Source organism: Bufo bufo, chromosome 1, assembly GCF_905171765.1.
Source record: "Bufo bufo chromosome 1, aBufBuf1.1, whole genome shotgun sequence".
NCBI lineage: Eukaryota > Metazoa > Chordata > Amphibia > Anura > Bufonidae > Bufo > Bufo bufo.
The window spans coordinates 199,589,462-199,609,305 of record NC_053389.1 but is presented as its reverse complement, the minus strand read 5'-3'; the positions used below and the strand labels follow the sequence as shown (position 1 = coordinate 199,609,305).

At 42.5% G+C, this 19,844-nt stretch overlaps 1 protein-coding gene across 5 annotated transcripts; it reads left to right on the top strand.

The window, feature by feature from the left end:
• Nucleotides 1–1,013: 1,013 nt before the first annotated feature.
• On the top strand, nt 1,014–19,050 carry LOC121002696 (apolipoprotein C-I-like). Of its 5 annotated transcripts, none has more exons than XM_040434190.1 (4): nt 1,014–1,018; nt 16,978–17,056; nt 18,210–18,360; nt 18,845–19,050. In XM_040434190.1, the coding sequence occupies exons 2-4, from the start codon at nt 17,002–17,004 to the stop codon at nt 18,894–18,896; spliced, it is 258 nt and encodes an 85-aa protein (XP_040290124.1). In that variant the 5' UTR covers nt 1,014–1,018; nt 16,978–17,001; the 3' UTR covers nt 18,897–19,050. The 5 variants fall into 5 exon arrangements, with proteins under 5 accessions (XP_040290124.1, XP_040290113.1, XP_040290102.1 ...); XM_040434179.1 differs by lacking the exon at nt 1,014–1,018 and adding an exon at nt 11,015–11,050; XM_040434168.1 differs by lacking the exon at nt 1,014–1,018 and adding an exon at nt 11,030–11,119.
• The last annotated feature ends 794 nt before the right edge of the window (nt 19,051–19,844 follow it).

Sequence of the window (19,844 nt, the reverse complement as noted above, 5' to 3'; positions counted from 1 at the left end):
TGACGGACAGCCAATTGGATCCTCGGCTCAGTGCTGATGAAATTTTTTGGGGTCTTCCACTTGACTTTTTTGTTCCATAACCCTCAGGATCATTTAAGAAATTCCAAATGACTGTATTACTGAGTCCCACCTAAGCAGCGATGGCGCTGTGAGAGACCCTGCTTATGCAGTTCTACAACCCGACCACGTTCAAAAAGGGAGAGTTTTTTTGCCTTTGCCATCACGTGTGACTACCTGACAGAAAAGTACAATGAATCCACATCTTTGCACAGATTTGGCCTTTTAAAGGCATGTGGTCCTAAAATTTGGATCAGCTGAAAAACAGCCTGTTTCAGTTTAATTGTTATTTTAAATTAATTGAATAGTCAAAAAATTTTTGGTCTTACTCTCATTTCTTGTTGCATGTTGAAGCTCTACTTGGAACCTTGTTAAGATCCAGCCATGCTAAATATGATTTTTTGCCATTTTTCAAGTGGTCTTAAACTTTTGATCAGGACTGTATCTTTAACATTGCCAAGACGGATCTGTCATGAACTCCATTGAAAGTCAATAGAGGGCGGATCCGTTTCTATTGAGGCAGATTGTGGCAGAGAAAACGGATCCGTCCACATTGACTTGCATTGTGGGTCATCTTGCTCCGCATCCCAGGATGTAAAGCAAACTACAACATGTTGCGGTTTTCTCTCCGGTATGGGAACACAACTAAACGGAACGGAATGCATTTTGGAGCAATCCGTTCAGTTCAGTTTTGTCCCCATTGACAATGAATGGAGACAAAACTGAAGCGTTTTTTTCAGGTATTGAGCCCATATGACGGATCTCAATACCGGAAAACTAAAACGTTAGTATGAAAGTACCCTTACACAGATCACCATTCCTTACAGCAAAACCTCTGTGATGTGTGTTTCTTTGTACTGTACTACCTTATTATTTTTATAAAGATGACCTTTACTGTATTTGTCAGTTCCCCTTTATGTCATATATTTATTCCCTCAGCTACTCGTGTCAGTTCAGCCGTGTTTATTTTCTACCATTTGTGCTTGACAAAAAAAAAATCTGAACACCTTTTGTGAGAATATCTCAAATAACTAATATTTTAATCCTATTACACATAATAGTATCTGTCCTCCATAGGCCAGCAAACTACTTTATCCTTTGAAACAGCCTGCACAAAGAAGTGACTATTAAACCAGCAGAGTGGTGTACCTGCCACTATAGAGCCAGATATATAGGAAATATATAGGTTTTCATTACTGTCCTATGAGCACTAATATATGTGGAAATAACTTTTTTATTGGCCAAGTCAGTAGAGCTCCATCTCCCACTGTCTAAAAGTCTGACGAGTGTGGACCTACATAAGTTATGTTAGTAATTGTTCCTACGGACCTACATAAGATATGTTAGTAATTCTTCCTATGGACCTACATAAGATATATTGGTAATTGTTGCTATGGATCTACAAAAGATTTGTTGCTGATTGTGCCTACGGTTGTCACGAGGGTGTCGAGGACCACGCCTGACTCCGTTATACCCGGGGTCAGGAAGTCGCAGCGGTTGGCTGCACGCTCTATTTAAGATAGGGCTGTTTTCCTTATGGTAGCTTTCTGGGTTTGCTTAGCAAACCCTTTTGGCTCACTCAGGGATCCGTAGCTCCTTCTCCTCAGCTGTTCCTTGTCCAGCACTCCCAGACCTCCTTATATTTCTCTCTCACACTTCTCTGGTTGCCAGAGATAGAGCTTCCTGCCTGGACATCTATTCTGACCTTCTGGAGCTGTGTTGCTGCGTTCGCTGGTAGTTGGTCCAGTACGCTACCCTCCAGATCCCTGTTGGACCTTTTTGGTTTATTGTGGTCGCCCACCTGGGTGTATGTGTTTGTATGTTTTGTCTGTCCTCTCCCTGGTGTTTCCCTCTTAGTGATAGTGGTGTGGACTAGCGATCCCACCGGCCTGTTCACTATCCAGGGCTCATATTAGGGAAAGCCAGGGTTTAGGCACGCGATCGCCGCACGGGTGAGGAACCCGTCTAGGGACGTCAGGGCAGTCAGGTGCCAGCCGCAAGGTGAGTTAGGGGTCACCACCTTTCCCTCTCCCTTGGGCAGGGCTTTCCCTGTTTTCCTCCCTGTGCGTGTCGTCGGTCATTACATTATCTCTGGCCATTATTTTGTGTAGGTAAAAAAAAAAAAATATATATTTTTTTTACCTACTTAGAATCCAGTATGGATCAAATTGCTGCTCTGTCCAAACAATTTCATGGCCTGTCTTTGGAGGTGGTAGGATTGAAGGCGTCGGTCCTCCAGCAACAGCAGCAATTACAACTGACTGCAAGCCCAGCGGTTGCTACTGGTAACCAGGTTGTTGCGGAACCCAAGGTCCCTCTCCCTGACAGATTTTCTGGGGGAAGGGACAAGTTTTTGACATTCCGTGAGGCCTGTAAGTTATATTTTAAACTGCGCCCTTACTCCTCTGGTAATGAAGATCAGCGGGTGGGGGTTGTTATTTCCCTGCTGCAGGGGGATCCGCAGTCCTGGGCGTTCTGTTTACCTACTGATTCCCAGGCTCTTCGGTCAGTGGATGAGTTTTTTGGGGCCTTGGGTCTCATATATGATGACCCTGACCGAGTCGCCCTGGCTGAATCAAGATTACGGAGACTCTTACAAGGAGAGCGGCCGGTAGAGGAGTATTGCTCTGAATTCCGTAGGTGGGCTACGGATACCCAATGGAACGACCCGGCTCTCAGGAGTCAGTTCTGCTCTGGGTTATCCGAAAGGGTTAAGGATGCGCTTGCATTATATGAGACCCCCTTTTCCCTTGATGCGGTTATGTCCCTTTCTATCCGAATAGATAGACGCCTTAGGGTCAGGTTGAAAAAACCGGAGCAATTGGTAACCCCTCCCAAGCAGCCGTTAGTCTGTACGGACTTAGACGAGCCTATGCAGCTAGGAGGAACTACTCGTCAGGTCCGTCCTCCTGAGGCTCGCCGTAGGCGTGGGGTTTGTTTTTTTTGTGGGGAGATGGGTCATTTCATTAATGTCTGCTCTTCTTTCCTCAGAAACAAAAGACCGTCGAAAAAAACTACTAACCCCAGGCTGTGTGGTGGATGTCAGCCGGGGGGTATACGTTTCCTCCATACGTACATCGCAATTTGTGTTGCCAGCGGTTATTATTTTTGGTGATAAGACGGAGACTATTTCTTTCTTTCTAGACAGTGGAGCAGGGGTAAATTTGATAGATGCCCATTTTGCCCGCACTTTGGGTTTGTCTCTCTGTACTTTACAGAGACCCATTCCCATATTCGCTATTGATTCTGCTCCCCTGTCTCAGAGAAACCTCACGCACATGGTTCATAATTTACACCTTCGGGTAGGGGACCACCATAACGAGATGCTTTCAGGTTATGTTCTGGAGGGGCTTCCCACTCCGGTAGTGCTGGGTCTTCCCTGGTTGGTAGCGCACAATCCAGTGGTGGATTGGCAGGCCAGGGAGATATTGGAGTGGAGTGAGCAGTGCAGAGAAAATTGCTTAAATAGCAATTGCTTAGTCACCTCCATAACTACCCTACCTACATTTATTTCGGACTTTGAGGATGTTTTTTCTGAAAAGGGTTGTCAGAAGTTACCACCTCATCGTCCTTATGATTGCCCGGTTAACCTTATTCCCGGCGCAAAATTACCCAAGACCAGGTTATATAATCTTTCGGGTCCAGAGAGACAAGCCATGAAAGATTATATCTCCGAGAGCTTGGCTAAGGGACACATCAGACCCTCTTCTTCACCCGTGGCTGCAGGGTTTTTCTTCGTTAAAAAGAAAGATGGGGGCCTGCGTCCTTGCTTAGATTTTCGCAAATTAAATCAGATAACCATCCGAGACCCATACCCTCTTCCTCTCATTCCTGACCTGTTTAATCAGATTGCGGGTGCTAGGTGGTTCTCCAAACTTGATCTTAGGGGTGCCTACAATCTGATTCGTATTAAGGAGGGGGATGAGTGGAAGACAGCGTTTAACACCCCTGAGGGGCATTATGAAAATCTAGTTATGCCTTTCGGTCTGACCAATGCTCCTGCCGTCTTTCAACATTTCGTTAATGACATTTTTAGTCATCTAATCGGCAGGTTTGTGGTAATATACCTAGATGATATTTTAATTTATTCGTCTGATCTGAAAACACATGAGGTGCATGTCAGACAAGTACTGCAGGTCCTACGGACGAATGAATTATATGCTAAAATTGAAAAATGTGTCTTCGCCGTTCAGGAGATACAATTCCTGGGTTATTTTTTATCTGCGTCAGGTTTCCGTATGGATCCTAGGAAGGTCCAGGCAATTTTAGATTGGGATCTTCCTGAGAACCTCAAAGCACTACAACGGTTCTTGGGCTTCGCGAATTTCTATAGGAAATTCATTAAAAATTATTCACTTATTGTAAAACCGCTTACTGACATGACTAGGAAGGGGACTGATTTTTCTAAATGGTCTGACGCCGCTAAAGTTGCTTTTTCGTCTCTAAAAGAGAGGTTTACCTCAGCACCTGTACTGGTCCAACCTGATGTCTCTCAGCCTTTTATTGTTGAAGTCGATGCGTCAGAGGTGGGAGTGGGGCGGTGCTGTCTCAGGGTCCGTCTCCTGGCAAATGGCGTCCTTGTGCTTTCTTTTCTAAAAAACTATCTGCAGCAGAAAAGAACTACGATATTGGCAATAGGGAACTATTAGCTATTAAACTTGCGTTTGAGGAGTGGCGTCATTTCTTAGAGGGGGCAGTCCACCCCGTCACTGTAATTACGGACCACAAAAATCTTCTGTACCTCGAATCAGCTAAGCGTCTCACCCCTAGACAGGCTAGGTGGTCGCTATTTTTTACCAGGTTTAACTTTGTGATTACCTATCGTCCTGGGGCAAAGAACACCAAGGCTGATGCACTATCTCGTTGTTTCCCTGGAGGGGGTAATGTGAGTGATCCGGTACCCATTCTTCAAAGAGGAGTGGTTGTTTCTGCGGTACACTCTGTTTTGGAGGGGAAGGTGTTAGAGGCCCAGGGGGACGCCCCGGTCTCTTGCCCCTCAGAGAAATTGTTTGTACCGTTGAACTTACGTTTCGAATTATTAAAGGAACATCATAATTCGGCACTTTCTGGGCACCCGGGTAGTAAATCAACCTTGGAACTATTGTCTCGTCGTTTTTGGTGGCCAAGGTTGCGTCAGGATGTATTGGATTTTGTGTCTTCTTGTTCTATCTGTGCGCGCGCAAAAGTTTCACATACACGTCCTGCAGGGTCTCTATTACCACTCGTCATTCCCAATAGACCGTGGACACATCTGTCAATGGATTTTATCACTGACTTACCTTTGTCTGCGGGTAAAACAGTTATTTTGGTAGTAGTGGACAGGTTTAGCAAAATGGTACACTTCATTGCGTTACCCGCACTACCTAATGCTAAGACTCTTGCTCAGGTATTCGTCAGTGAAATCGTGAAGCTTCACGGGGTCCCCTCCGATGTTGTTTCGGATCGGGGTACCCAGTTTATTTCTAAATTTTGGAAAGCTTTTTGTTCTCGTTTGGGGGTACACTTGTCCTTTTCCTCTGCTTTCCATCCTCAGCCGAATGGACAGACTGAGCGTACCAACCAAAACCTTGAGACATATCTAAGATGTTTTGTGTCTGAAAACCAAGAGTTGTGGTCATCATATTTACCGTTAGCTGAGTTTGCCATAAATAATCGTCGTCAGGAATCCACTGGCAAGTCACCATTTCTTGGTGCATATGGTTTTCATCCCCAATTCTGTACTTTCAAAGAGGGGGGGTCTTCTGGGGTTCCCGAAGAGGAACGGTTTTCGTCATCTCTTTCATCGGTATGGCAGAAGGTGCAAGCTAACTTGAAAAATATGGGAGGTAAATACAAATGCATGGCTGATAAGAGACGGTCGCCAGGTCCGGACCTAGGAGTGAATGACTATGTGTGGTTGTCTACTAGGAATATTAAATTGAAGGTTCCCTCTTGGAAACTGGGTCCTAGGTTTATTGGCCCTTACAAAATTGTAGCCATCATCAACCCCGTGGCTTTTCGCCTGGAGTTACCTCAGACTTTTAAAATTCATAATGTTTTTCATAAGTCGTTACTCAAAAAATATGTTCCACCTCTAGAACCATCACCGCTGCCACCCCCTCCTGTTGTCGTAGATGGTAACCTAGAATTTCAGATATCCAAAATTGTTAATTCTCGTCGGGTCCGCCGCTCTCTTCAATATCTGGTGGATTGGAGAGGTTACAGTCCCGAGGAAAGAATGTGGGTTCCTGCGTCTGAGGTAAACGCCGACAGGTTAGTTCGGGTTTTTCATGCCTCTCATCCTGGGAGACCTGGTCCTGAGTGTCCGGAGGCCCCTCGTAGAGAGGGGGGTACTGTCACGAGGGTGTCGAGGACCACGCCTGACTCCGTTATACCCGGGGTCAGGAAGTCGCAGCGGTTGGCTGCACGCTCTATTTAAGATAGGGCTGTTTTCCTTATGGTAGCTTTCTGGGTTTGCTTAGCAAACCCTTTTGGCTCACTCAGGGATCCGTAGCTCCTTCTCCTCAGCTGTTCCTTGTCCAGCACTCCCAGACCTCCTTATATTTCTCTCTCACACTTCTCTGGTTGCCAGAGATAGAGCTTCCTGCCTGGACATCTATTCTGACCTTCTGGAGCTGTGTTGCTGCGTTCGCTGGTAGTTGGTCCAGTACGCTACCCTCCAGATCCCTGTTGGACCTTTTTGGTTTATTGTGGTCGCCCACCTGGGTGTATGTGTTTGTATGTTTTGTCTGTCCTCTCCCTGGTGTTTCCCTCTTAGTGATAGTGGTGTGGACTAGCGATCCCACCGGCCTGTTCACTATCCAGGGCTCATATTAGGGAAAGCCAGGGTTTAGGCACGCGATCGCCGCACGGGTGAGGAACCCGTCTAGGGACGTCAGGGCAGTCAGGTGCCAGCCGCAAGGTGAGTTAGGGGTCACCACCTTTCCCTCTCCCTTGGGCAGGGCTTTCCCTGTTTTCCTCCCTGTGCGTGTCGTCGGTCATTACAACGGTCCTACATAAGATAGGTTGAACCTACACAAGATATGTTGGTGATTTTTCCTAGGGCTCTAGATAAGATATGTTGGTGATTGTGCCTACGGATCTACATAAGATATGTTGGTGATTGTGCCTACGGATCTACATAAGATATGTTGCTGATTGTGCCTAAGGATCTACATAAGATATGTTGCTGATTGTGCCTAAGGATCTACATAAGATATGTTGGTGATTGTGCCTATGGACCTGCATAAGATATGTTGGACCTACAGAGCTGTAGACCTACAAAAGATATGTTGCTGATTGTGCAAGTTTCCCCACTGATCTCGGTACTACTACAGCACATGGTTGGCTGACTGGTCACATTTGCGAGTCAATAGGGTCTTTGAAGTACGGAGACCAGCAAGAGTCCTGGGAATCATTGGAATGGGAGTGGTGGGGGATATGAGTATTACTTCATCTTAAAGCAATACAAGCTTTTTCACGTGGCGTGACAACGTCTTTAAGACATCTATTCTATTAAATCTATGGGCAGTTTTACTATAGATACACCTATTATTAATATGGCTGCTCACACTTTACAGTGAAACCTCTACAGATGACCGCCTCTTTGAGAAGACCACTCATTTATCTAGACCAGCTTTATGATAGATTTCCAACTCCTTTTTATCCTATGTATATTGAACCTCGTCCTAAAATTGACACCTCTTGAAGGAAACAAAAGAATCTAAAGAGGCTCTTTTCTCTAACAGACCATTTCTCATTGCAGTTTTAGGCGCTGTACCTGCTTGTTGACCAGAAGCACCAACAATCACAGGATGTGACACTCAATTAACTCCCTTTGTAGTGATTGCCTCATGTAAATGTGAGTCTTTTTCAGTCATCACCTTAAAATGACCAGACTCCCATTGAAAGTAATAAATGAGGATGTAAGATGACGTGATGGGTCACCAAAGGCCCTTTTACACAGGCTGATAATCTACCCCTAGACATAGACTCATTGACATTATAGTTGATGGATACTTCTTTAGAACATTCAAAGGAGTTGTCTATGGGAAAAAATCTATTTAAAAGTTCACTTTAAAAGTAAGTGAATTTAATAATGCCTGGAATAAATATATATTTAACCTAAGATAAATATATAAAGGAAATAATTAATATAAGAACAGACTAGATGGACCATGTAGTCATGTTTCTTCTGTCAGTCTTCCATGTTTCTTCTAGCTCCCAGCATGGTGAAAATAAATTAAAACTGACATACTCACTTCACTGATTCCTTTCATTCCCATTCGGACGATGACTGGTCCCTTCCATACTGCCAGCTGCTTGCAATGGCGTCCTAACAGAAGCACATGTGACTGCTGCAGCCATTCACTACCCCCATGGAAACCGGGCATCCTTGGAACGGACATGATGAGAAATCAGTGAGGTGAGTATGCCGGTTTTCAAATATACAGGTGAAACTAGAAAAATTTGAATATTGTGCAAAATTCCATTTATTTCAGTAATACAAATTAAAAGGAATTGCATTAATGCAGCTTAAAATTTTGTGAAAAGGTTCAATATTCTAGGCTCAAAGTGTCACACTCTAGTCAGCTAATTAATCCATACCCCCTGAGCAAAGGGGACCTCAAAATTGTGACTTTGGGGTTTCATAAGCTGTAAGCCATAATCATCCAAATTATAACAAATAAAGGCTTGAAATATCTCGCTTTGCATGTAATGAGTCTATCTCACCTTTTAAGTTGCATTACTGAAATAAATTAACTTTGCACGATATTAAAAAATTTTGAGTTTCACCTGTATAGTTTCTTCCTTGGACAACCACTTTATTTTGGCACATGTCAAGGGAAAGAAGAATACAACTGCATCATGCCCTATGCTTTGCTCCTGTGGTAGTAAAAATTCTGGCAGAAGAGTCTGGCAGCCACTTAATCCCCGCTTCTCATTGACATAAACACGTATACCTGGCTGAGCATGCTTGTTCATGGTGGCAGATATAGCTTTTGGTTGAACATGTGTTCAGAAGATATGACTGATCTTGTCATTATTATGTTCAGGCTTGGACTGGCCCACAGGGGTACAGGTGAATCCCCCGGTGGGCCCCTGAGCAAGGTGGACCCCTAGTCTCCTACCCCCTGCACAAGTGGCACATAACAAAGTAGACATACATATGTACAATGTACAGCACCTCAACCAGCCTATGTTCATATAAAAAACCTGATAGATTATTGGAGAAACTCCCCAGTTTATTATTATAGACATGATCAGAGCTGAGATGACTTCTAGGTGCAGAGGAAAGCCACCAGTGTCCTCTTCTCTCCAGGACCTACCTTCTCAGAGGTGCTGTAGGGACCTCCATATTCAATCATCTGGTAGCATCCTGCTGCTGTGTCAGCAGGTAATATTTTAATGTATCTGTACGATGGGCCCCCAAAATAGGCACCCCAGTCGGACATTGATTATGGTCATCAGATAACTGTATCAGTAGCTATCTCACATTACTCCCCCATACGAATGTGTATATGATTTCTAGGGTGCTAGAAGGGATAATTAACAACAAGGTACCTCTGGTGCCACTTATCTTGATGGAAACAAAAGAACCTGAATCTAAAGTATTTCCTGAGATTCTACAGGCACTTAGGATTCAGGCCTGCAGCTTCAGTGGCTCAGAAATATAAAAATCATAAAGTCTCATAAGCATAATGACTGAAAGTGAGCAAAAAGCGATTAACTGGAAGATATTAATAGCCCTTATAGTTCACAGAACGGAACAAACATTTATATTTTGTTCATAATCATCAAAAAGTAAAAATGAATAAATTCGGTTGTGATTGTGAAATATCACTATGGCCCATATTTACCCCTGAAAAAAGAAATGAAGAAGTCACTGACCTAGAATAACCAGAGCAAGAAAGATAATGTCCGTTTACGCAGGATGATTATCAGGATGATTACTGGGAATGGCCGTTCACATGGACACTTGTTCCTGACAAGAGGCCCCGGTAAAGGTGCTACTGATCATCAGATGAAGGAGCAAATGTTTGCTCATGGGGGAAAGCATTCTTGATGTGGACCCCTAAATCTTCATTTAAAGGAAGCAGATTGACCTGTATAAACTGGGACCTGCTGCCCAGAAATAATAAATCTTGTATGGGGATGACTAATTGCAGTAACAATTGCTCGTCCCCATACAGAGGAGATGATTGCTGCATGTAAATGCAGTTCGTACATCTTCTTTTGAGTAGGCAATTATTGAATCCCAGGGGCTGACTGGGAATTTGAAGTGGCCCTGGAAAAAAGAAACTAAAAGTGTCCCCAAATACCACACTATAGCACTAAATACTGCCTAAATTAATGGTGAGAGCATAAGATCTTTATGTACCTGGCTTTTGGCTAAAAGGAGGGTTTAGGTGGCCCTCTAAGCATCGGCCCACTGGGAAATTTCCCTGTAGGTTCTATGGCCAATCCACCCCTGTTCATTGCCAATAATTGCCTGCTTTGTTGGCTCGTGTAAATGGGATTTGATATGTTTGCCTGTGTTATGGAGTCACTTTGGCTAGCATTATTTTTGGGACACGGCCAAAAACACTCCCTGATGTTGATAATGCTGGTGCTAATAGAAATTTTAATTTGTTCTTTCCCAGGAAACCAGCATTTCCCTATAGTCCACTACAAGGTTCTATAGGCCCAAACAGGGCTGACTTCAAGTATCACCACAAGATCCATAAAGAAAAGTTTTAACAAAAGCAACTTTTTTTTGTATAGTTTTTTTTTTTTTTTTCTGAGTAGCTTTCAGTAAACCTACTGATGGCTGTTACTTAATACCACATAGGCATCTTAAAAGGATTTGTGAATTTGCATGCAAGACTGCAAGCCTTTATGTCCCTTTTGTTCACCCTCCTTATTAACAGGGGGTGGGAATTCCTGTGAGGAGGGCATGCTGGGGAGGGGATTGAGCACATAAGAGGATGTCTGCCTATAATCACAGGATCAGAAGCTTTTTGTTTGCGTCCAGGTGAGTGTGCTCCCAGCAGATCAGTGTACTTGTGTCTGTGTATCAGGGCATGTAGTCTCGAGTACTTGGGTAATGCCAGTAGACATTTTGATTGTTATGTAACATGCAAATGATTCATAATATAATTATACAACATGTCTGTCCTGATTTATAAGATATATTGCCTGTTTAGCTATTTGGTTAGTTATAGTATGATATGGATTTCCTGTGTGAGGTTGACTAGAGATGAGTAAATCACTAGACCAGATTTGCTGATTTGCATATAATCATGTTATATAGCTCCAACGTATTTGGCAGCACTGTACAGAGTCATTCCCTGTCCCCAATAGAACTCATAATCTGATTTTCTTCTAATACACACACGTCAGGGCGAGTTTCATAAAAGGCCAATTATCCTATTATGTTGTTTTACATATTTGATTCTCTAGTTGTAACTTAAAGAAAGACAATGTCCCTGTAGATGATCATATACTTGCAACCTATAGATAGCCTTCTGATTTCCCCATATACATGAAAGCTAAGAGCCATTGGCAGACCTCAAAGGATCAACAAGGTCCAGTAATTCTTTCTAGATCATTGGGGAGAGTCAGGTGATCCCTTACTTATTAGATGTTTGGCCAACAATTATCTAATGTGTATGGGCACCTTATGGCTCTCTGGAATGTGTCTAGAAAAACTGATTTGCTGTAAATGCATCCCAATAATTGGGAACAGATCATCAAGTATTCTTATGCTGCCCATACGTATTCAATAGCAGTCGTCCGAATGATCGTTTGTCCAACAGCTATCTCTCCCATCTCCTTATTTATTTTGTCCGGTCGAGATGTTGAGAGTTGGGAGATCCCCATACACAGTGTGTTGGCTGAACCCGTTGTTTTCAACTGGTTCAGCTGACAAAAGTATAATGTTTATGGCCTTTAGGGTTGCCATGTTACAGTTCCTATTAAACATTAATTATTGTAGCATGCCGTTAAAATGGCTATTCATTGCAACCCAAAATTATTGCTCTGAATAGTGCAAGCAATTGAATGATTGTAGATTCAAGTCCATTAAAGTGGTTGTCTGCGTTCAGAGCTGAACCAGGACATATCCTGTTTTTCACCCAGACAGCCCCTCTCTGATGCTCTCCCTTGTCCCTCTCTGTATCGCAGGGCATGGGCTTTTTTGTTTACATTTTTACACTGCTGGGCAGTGTTCCTGGTGATGCCACCGGCTCTGATGGGCGGGCTTTAGCGCTGCCCTAGCCGTTTTACAGGCTAGGACAGCGCCAAAGCCTTCCCATTAGTGCCGGTGACATCACCGGGATCACTGCTAGGCGGAAGCGCTTTAGCTCCACAGAGAACACGGCAAGACGTGGTGTGCCTCCGCCCCTTGTCATCATAAACGTTTGTTCCCGAGAAAAGGTCAGACCCCACAATATTTTTTTCAGTTTCTCAATGAAAACTATAAACCATTAAATTGTTACATTAAAAAGTCCTGCAAAAACCAAGCCCTTATATGACTATGTCAATAGAAAATAAAAAAAGTTATGACTTTTTGAAGATAGGGAGGGTAAAAATTAAAATGTTGTCAATTGTAGCAGAAATGTTAAAAAATGATCAAATGTAACCTTAGGCCAGTTTCACATAACCTTAATTCCATATGGTTCTGTGGTGATCTAAGTTCACTTTCTGTGTTTTATAAATAAAGTTAAATGAAATAAAAAAGGAAGTTTTAAAAAGGTTCTCCAAGATTTTTATACTGATGACCTATCCTCTGGATAGGTCATCAGTATCTGACCGGTGGGGGTCTGACACCCTGGATCAGCCAATCAGCTGTTTGAGAAGGCACTGGCGCTCCTGTGAGTGCACAAGCACCAAGCACAATGCTGTATATTGTATAGCGGCTGTGCTTGGTCTTGTGCTCAGCCCCATTTACTTTTATGGGACTGAGCTGCTCCTAGGCCACGTGACACATGAACGTGATAGGTTATCAGCATAAAAATCTCAGAAAACCCTTTTAATACTTTATAATATATAATACACCCAGCACTAATTCAGTCTCCAAAAGCAGATGTTAACAAACATTATGAAGTTATAGTATCAACTAACAGAAGTTAAGTAACACAAAGCTGTGGCTACACATTGACTTTTCACAGTCCTAGATATTGAGCATTACGCAACAGCACGTGACTGGTCATTTTAAACATTTCCATCTGATATTACCTCTATTATATCAGATTGTGGTTTGGGTTCATCATGAGATCAACCATCATGAGGCCTTCACAACTTTGTTGGTTTATTTTAAGAACTGAGTCACACAATAGTTTGTTTTTAGTAACTTGATGTTAGTCTGTGGGTTCTGATGCTATAAGCCAACTATTTTTCATGATATGCTATTTTTGTCCTCTCTTGATTAGTATGACGAGATATAATTAAGCTTATACTCAGGATCTAGCTTGAAGAACCCATCACCCTAATATGACTCTTCTATGGCATGGAGTGTAGCATAATCATATCCATGACATGGCATCCCATCAGTTGAACGACATTGTAAAAGTCTTCAATACACATTAGATTATAACAGGCTGAACCTGCCATATTGTGCGCACGTCACCACCAGGCCAGTGATTGGCTGCAAAAGTCAAGTGACTACAATTGATACGTCATAATTTCTGATTTGTCAGGGACTGAAAAGGGGAAGGGTGGGAGCCATGGGGGTAGAACAGGGTGGCCTTCAAAAGGTAACTGTTTACTATAATTTTTGTTAAACCATTTCCCACTTGCCATCCTATCTCCTAATATGATAAGTTTGCCAATGTAAATTTTTAAAAAGCTTGGGAAATACAATAATATCTAACAAAGTCTGTTCTTTGCTGCTGGCAGTTACGCTGACTTTATCCATTAGGTAACAATTTTCTGAAATTCTCTGATAAACAAATCAGAGGCATTGGAAAATGATCTAATGTAAAAGACTGATTGGTCATTTTGCATAATCAAAACAGTAATATCAATCTATAGGTCAAAGGTTGGTCAAATGAGTGTCCTGCATGGCCAACTTTAGTGGTGTATTTCTCTATATGGGATATTTTTGGGCTCAGATATCTGGATAAACATGGGGAACAGGATAAAGTGTTTGATAGTCAATTTATTGTTTGTACATCTTCAAGCACTAATGGCTGAATGATCCCCAGAGCTGGGCTGTTACAGAGGGGTGCACCCTATCTTCCCTTGGGTGGTATGAGTTTGGTACAGCTGCAAGGCAGGAGATGTAGGTGCTTTTGTGGAAAATGGCCAAGTCATTGCAGAATGGGAGTTGGAGTACATCCAGCAGTATAAAAAACACAGTTAGTTACAAACAACTTACTGTGTAAATCTTTTATGTTAGCAATGTATGGATATGAGCATTGATGGGGGTTGTAGTACTCATTTCTAAAGTGTCTCTCAAAATCTAAGGCAAAAAAGTTCTGGCAAATCTTGGCAGAAATTCCCAGGCTGAGGATTACAGGATCAAGACACAGATGGCCAGGACCATGTCAAAGTGTGGAAGGGTGTATTAGGAATGTCCCTCTCACTCCAGTAAAGTTTCTATCAGCCTTAAAGAGCACCTTTCGTCGGTCCAAACATTGTGAACTAAGTATCATGATATATACAGCGGCGTCCAGGGATCTCACTGCACTTACTATTATCCCTGGGCGCCGCTCCATTTTCCCGTTATGTCCTCTGATATGTTCGGGGACTTGGTTATAGTAGGAGGAGACGGCCCTTGTTCTCCTGGGTGTCTCCTTCTCCTAGGCTGTAGCGCTGGCCAATTGCAGCGCAAAGCTCACAGCCTGGGAGAAAAAACCTCCCAGGCTGTGAGCTCTGCGCTGCGATTGGCCAGCGCTACAGCCTAGGAGAAGGAGACGCCCAGGAGAACAAGGGCAGACTCCGCCTACTATAACCATGTCCTCCAAGTCTCAGCCTACTATAACCAAGTCCCCTAAGTCTCTGCCTACTATAACCAAGTCCCCGAACATACCGGAGGGCATAACGGGAGAACGGAGCGGCGCCAAGGGATAATAGTAAGTGCAGTGAGATCCCTGGGCGCCGCTGTATATGTCATGATAGTTAGTTCACAATGTTTGGACCAATGAAAGGTCCTTTTTGAACAGTGAATACCTTACTGACTGACTTCAGTGCTCGGCCTCACAGATTCTGGATTGTTTAGTTCTTTCTTTCTCTCTCTTGAGTCTGTGGAGTAGAGATGGCTTTCTTGATGCAAATATCTCCAAGATAGTTATTCTCTGGCACTCAGGCCTAGTTTATCCAAGGATTGAGCATATGTAGCCCCTCTCTCTTCCTCAGCTATCACTAGACTTACACACTAAACTAGGGGCAGACCTAGGTCCATCTTCTACAAGGGCAGAGTCAAGATTGTTAACCCTGACATAGAACCAAGTAATTTTGCAAGTACCCTGTTATGGGCTACTGTATCAGCAACATGTAGGATCATGGTAGGTAAAACTTTCAGAAAACTTTGTGGAATTGCTTGAAGTGGTTTCCTAATGAACAACATTTATCACCTGTCCACCAGATAGGTGATAATTATGTGATCACTGATGTTAGGACCACTGGGCTTCCCACCGATTATGATAACGTGAGTGCTGTGTGTGAATGGAACAGTGGTGTGCATGCATGACCACCACTTCATATGGGACTAATGAAGACGGCAAAGATCTCAACTCAGCAGTTCTATTAAAGTGAATAGACCTGTGGTCAAGCATGCATTCTATTGGTCCATACACACAGGGAATTTGATGACTCCCATTTTTTATGATTGGTGGGGGTCCCAGGTTTTGGTCTTCCAGTAATCATATCAGCTATCATGCGGAGTTGCACAGTTGATTGTTATTTGTTCTCATTTTTGAGGTATACCATAATGACCTTTTTAGAGAGGTTACAATCTACACACAGGGAGTTCAAATGATTGCCTCATTCCATGTATCTGAGAACCTCCAGAAACATGTTCACGGACCTCAATTCCTAAAAACAAGCTTTAGCAAGTGACCAAAGTGTATACACGTTGGCTAATCAAATATCATAGGTCACTCTTTGTAGTTGAGTTCATTGATAAGACAGGCTCACAGATAATGCAGGCAAACAAACAGCACTTTGATAGATTTTGCCACAAGTAAAATTATAGTCAATAAAAATGTTGCAACTTCAGAACATACAAAAAAGACCTGAAATTTCTAAGTTTTAAATACCAGGCAGGAACAGCTGGTTGTAAATATGGATTATGTCCATTGTACCAGCAGAAACTGATCATCGTGTTCATGACAGTTGTGTGATCCACTATATTTGGACATCACATTATCCTATTCAAGGGTGGTTAGATTAAAGATAAACCTTGTGTTGTATTATATCCTAGACATACATATTTGATCTAGGAATGAAAGGTGGCCAAAGTTCAAGGAATTGGTTGGCCAACCAACCAAAATCAATGGTGCCCTTGTTTGCTGTGCTATCAGTGCAGTTGTCGATACAGGATCTATAGATGAAGAACACCACAATCCTTGCCTGATAATATTTCTTAAAGGGCATGCTTTACAGTTTCACATATAAAACATCTACAGATATAGACTGTTAACGTCTGTAGGGTGCTGTCAGAAGTGGAACACCCATTCCTCTGAACATATCTGTAATAGAGATATTATAGTCACTGTAGTTGCAGATACCACTGAAAAGTTATAGGGACATGAGTCCTAGTAGTGGATCACTAAGAATAAATTATATTCTAGTGTTAGCCTCTTGTTCTAAGCACTCTAATGGTCTTGTTCATTTTATTAGTTAATGTATTGGAATCCGTGCAGGAGAATAGGAAGCATATTTTCATGACTGTCATTTTTGTTGTGTTGTTTTAGGTTTATCCACACAAAACCCTCTAATTTCCTGTTTTCTTACCAGGTGTTTTTCCCAACTGTGGTGAAGATGAAGCTGCTACTCGCATTGTCTGTTGTCCTCATTGCCCTCTCTGTGTTGGCAGGTATATCACAGACATTTCTTGTGGTGCATGATGTACTATGAAATCAATCTGTATTACATTTAACAGATGTAGGTCTACACTGAAATGGAAACCCTAGGGAGTGTTCTCAGCCTTGTCTAGAAGTATAAGCCATCGATCTGAGCTCTGATTTTCACATAACAGTACCTGCATCTGCCCCCTGAGGGAGCTCAAGAACCACTTCTTCTCAGCCGGTCACCCCTGTTCAAAAACCTGATGCATTTGATGTCTCGGTGCATTGAGTATTTCTACAAGAGATTGTCCTGCCTCTGTGCCTCAGTATAATACCTGATCACTACACTAGGTTCACACCAGCATTAGGGTGCCTTTCCACACTGCAGACTATTTGTTGCAGACATTTCTGTTTCTATTCACATGAATGGGGCTGAATTTTCAGTCGCGGAAAATTCTGCACCAAAATCAGCAGTGTGTGAAGGCACCCTCAAGAGATCCGGCAGCCTGTTCCAGTGGCGTGTTCCGGCATAAACGCTGGCTGCCGGCCAGTCTTAACAACATTTGTGCTTTGTACATTTCGTTTTATCAGTTGATGGCCCTGAGAGCTGCACACCCACCTCTCAAAAACAAATGACATTTTAAGATTAAATTACAAAAATGCTTCTAAATTTGACCAGCAATATTCAGTATCATCATACTGAAATATCTCTGTGTATTATCCATGCAATAAAAAAGATAATGTTCAGGCAACTGTGACATCCATCCTCAAAATGTGTCTGGTCCCACAATGTCCTTGAAGAAACAACAATGGTGATAAAAGTTTGATATACAGTATGTATTTGTAGGGTTGTGTATATCATAGACTTGTGGTCTCCAGTATGTGACCCTACAGTTATAGCAAACTTACAACTCCCATTTAGAGGTTGTCAAGACATGCTGGAACTATAGTTTTGCAACAGCTGGAGAGCCATAGGTTTGCACTATGATCTCTACCATGGTATATACAGTATGTCCAGTTGTGAGAAGTTCTGAGTAGAATAATTTGCATACCTAGATGTGTGTGATATCAGCAGCTTGTTCATAGTGGATTTGGGGAGGATTTTGGGATCCCAGTGCACATTTCCGCACATTTTATTTTAGCAGTTTTTATACCTATTTATTGTGTCTTCCTACTTTACAGAACCCAGCTCAGCAGAGTCCCAGGAGCCCTCCGTAAAAGAAAAGTTCAAGAATATTGGAGAAGCCATAAAAGATGCAGCTGTCAAAGTGGGAGAAAAGGCCAAGTCTGTATATAAAGACCTGCATGAAAGTGAAATTGGTACAAAGACCAGGTATGAACATTACTTATTACTTGCATAATACTTGCACCGATATACTGGATCACAGCTAGGCCTATGTAGTCATTTAATGTAGCTGTTACTGTTCTCATGGCCTTAGGAGTGGCAGCAACCTAGGTTAACTTTATTTCAACAGCATATACATTCCTTTGTCTAAAATGCACCTAACATGCAGCTGTCCTGTTGTGAAGGATGGGAGTAGAACCACCTGTCCAATGGATGAAGCAGTTAGTGTACCGCCCATGAGGACTTCTAGCCTTTTTGCTGCCTGAATCAAAATGTAAAATACCCCCTGCCCCACCTAAATAAGAGATAGCAATGTACAGGGATGGATTGTATTTCTATTAAAGTGCTGAATCATCCTACTTTGTTATACCTGTTAGAAGTCCAGATGATATAGAGATGCACTAAACTTATCTGAACCTCCAAAGTACCACACTGCAGGAATTTAATACATAATTTTTTTCTTTCTCAATAGGAACTTTTTTACTGAAAGCTTTCAGAAAATCAAAAACAAGTTCTCTAAGTAATCTGAAAAGAAGAATTTAGAAGAATCTCTGCAGAACAGGAACCCTTCACCTAGCTAAATATTTCCAAAGAATGATATAGACATTTCCTTTCTGAGTATAGTGATTTTAATTCTCCCACTTTTCTTGAGAAAATAATAAACTACGTGACTCCCAATCTCTGTCGTTTTTCTTTATTTTAGCAAAAACATAGCTGTATGTCCAGATACTACAGTGCCCTTATCACAGTGGAGAGTGTCATGGAGGTACTAGGGCATTCAACCACTTTAACTTCCTTATAATTTGGCCCTATAATAATTCCTGCAAGATATTATCTGGGAACCCATGTATACTGTAGGTCTCCTGCCTTGATGACGCCTTCCAAACTCCTAGAGCTCTACTACTGTTTTATTGCATAAAATGTATGATACATGCAGGTCCCACTTCTGTAACCTGCAAATAGCTTCAGTATGGTAGTCCTCTGACACTTATTCCACCTGGTGAGGCAGGATATATAATGTAACCATCTATCTCTATTAATTTCTATGAAGTTTATGGAAATACCCAAGCTGCACAGAAAAAGGTAGATGTGAAATGTCCCCCCAGCTTGGATCATGGTGCAAAAGTTTGACATGGAGGAAAGTGAGACCATAAAAGACCCTAAACTACTGCACCTCATTTAGAGTACTGGTATTTTGAAAGGAACCATAATAGGACTTCCATAGGGATAAGTGGGCCCTCTATTGTACCCCCTATTGTGTCTGCAATGTTATCTCAAAGACCAGCATCTACTGTATGTTGAGAATGGGGCCCCGTTTGTCAGCAGCAGTGTATGGCTAGGTGGTTGTATATTCGTTGCTCTCTCCATTCACTTCTATGGGAGTTCAGAGAACAGGCGAGCACAGCCTTAGAGCTTCAGTGCAGCCAGCAAATGGGGCCCTGTTCTTGAAACTTCCCAGATATGTGATCTGC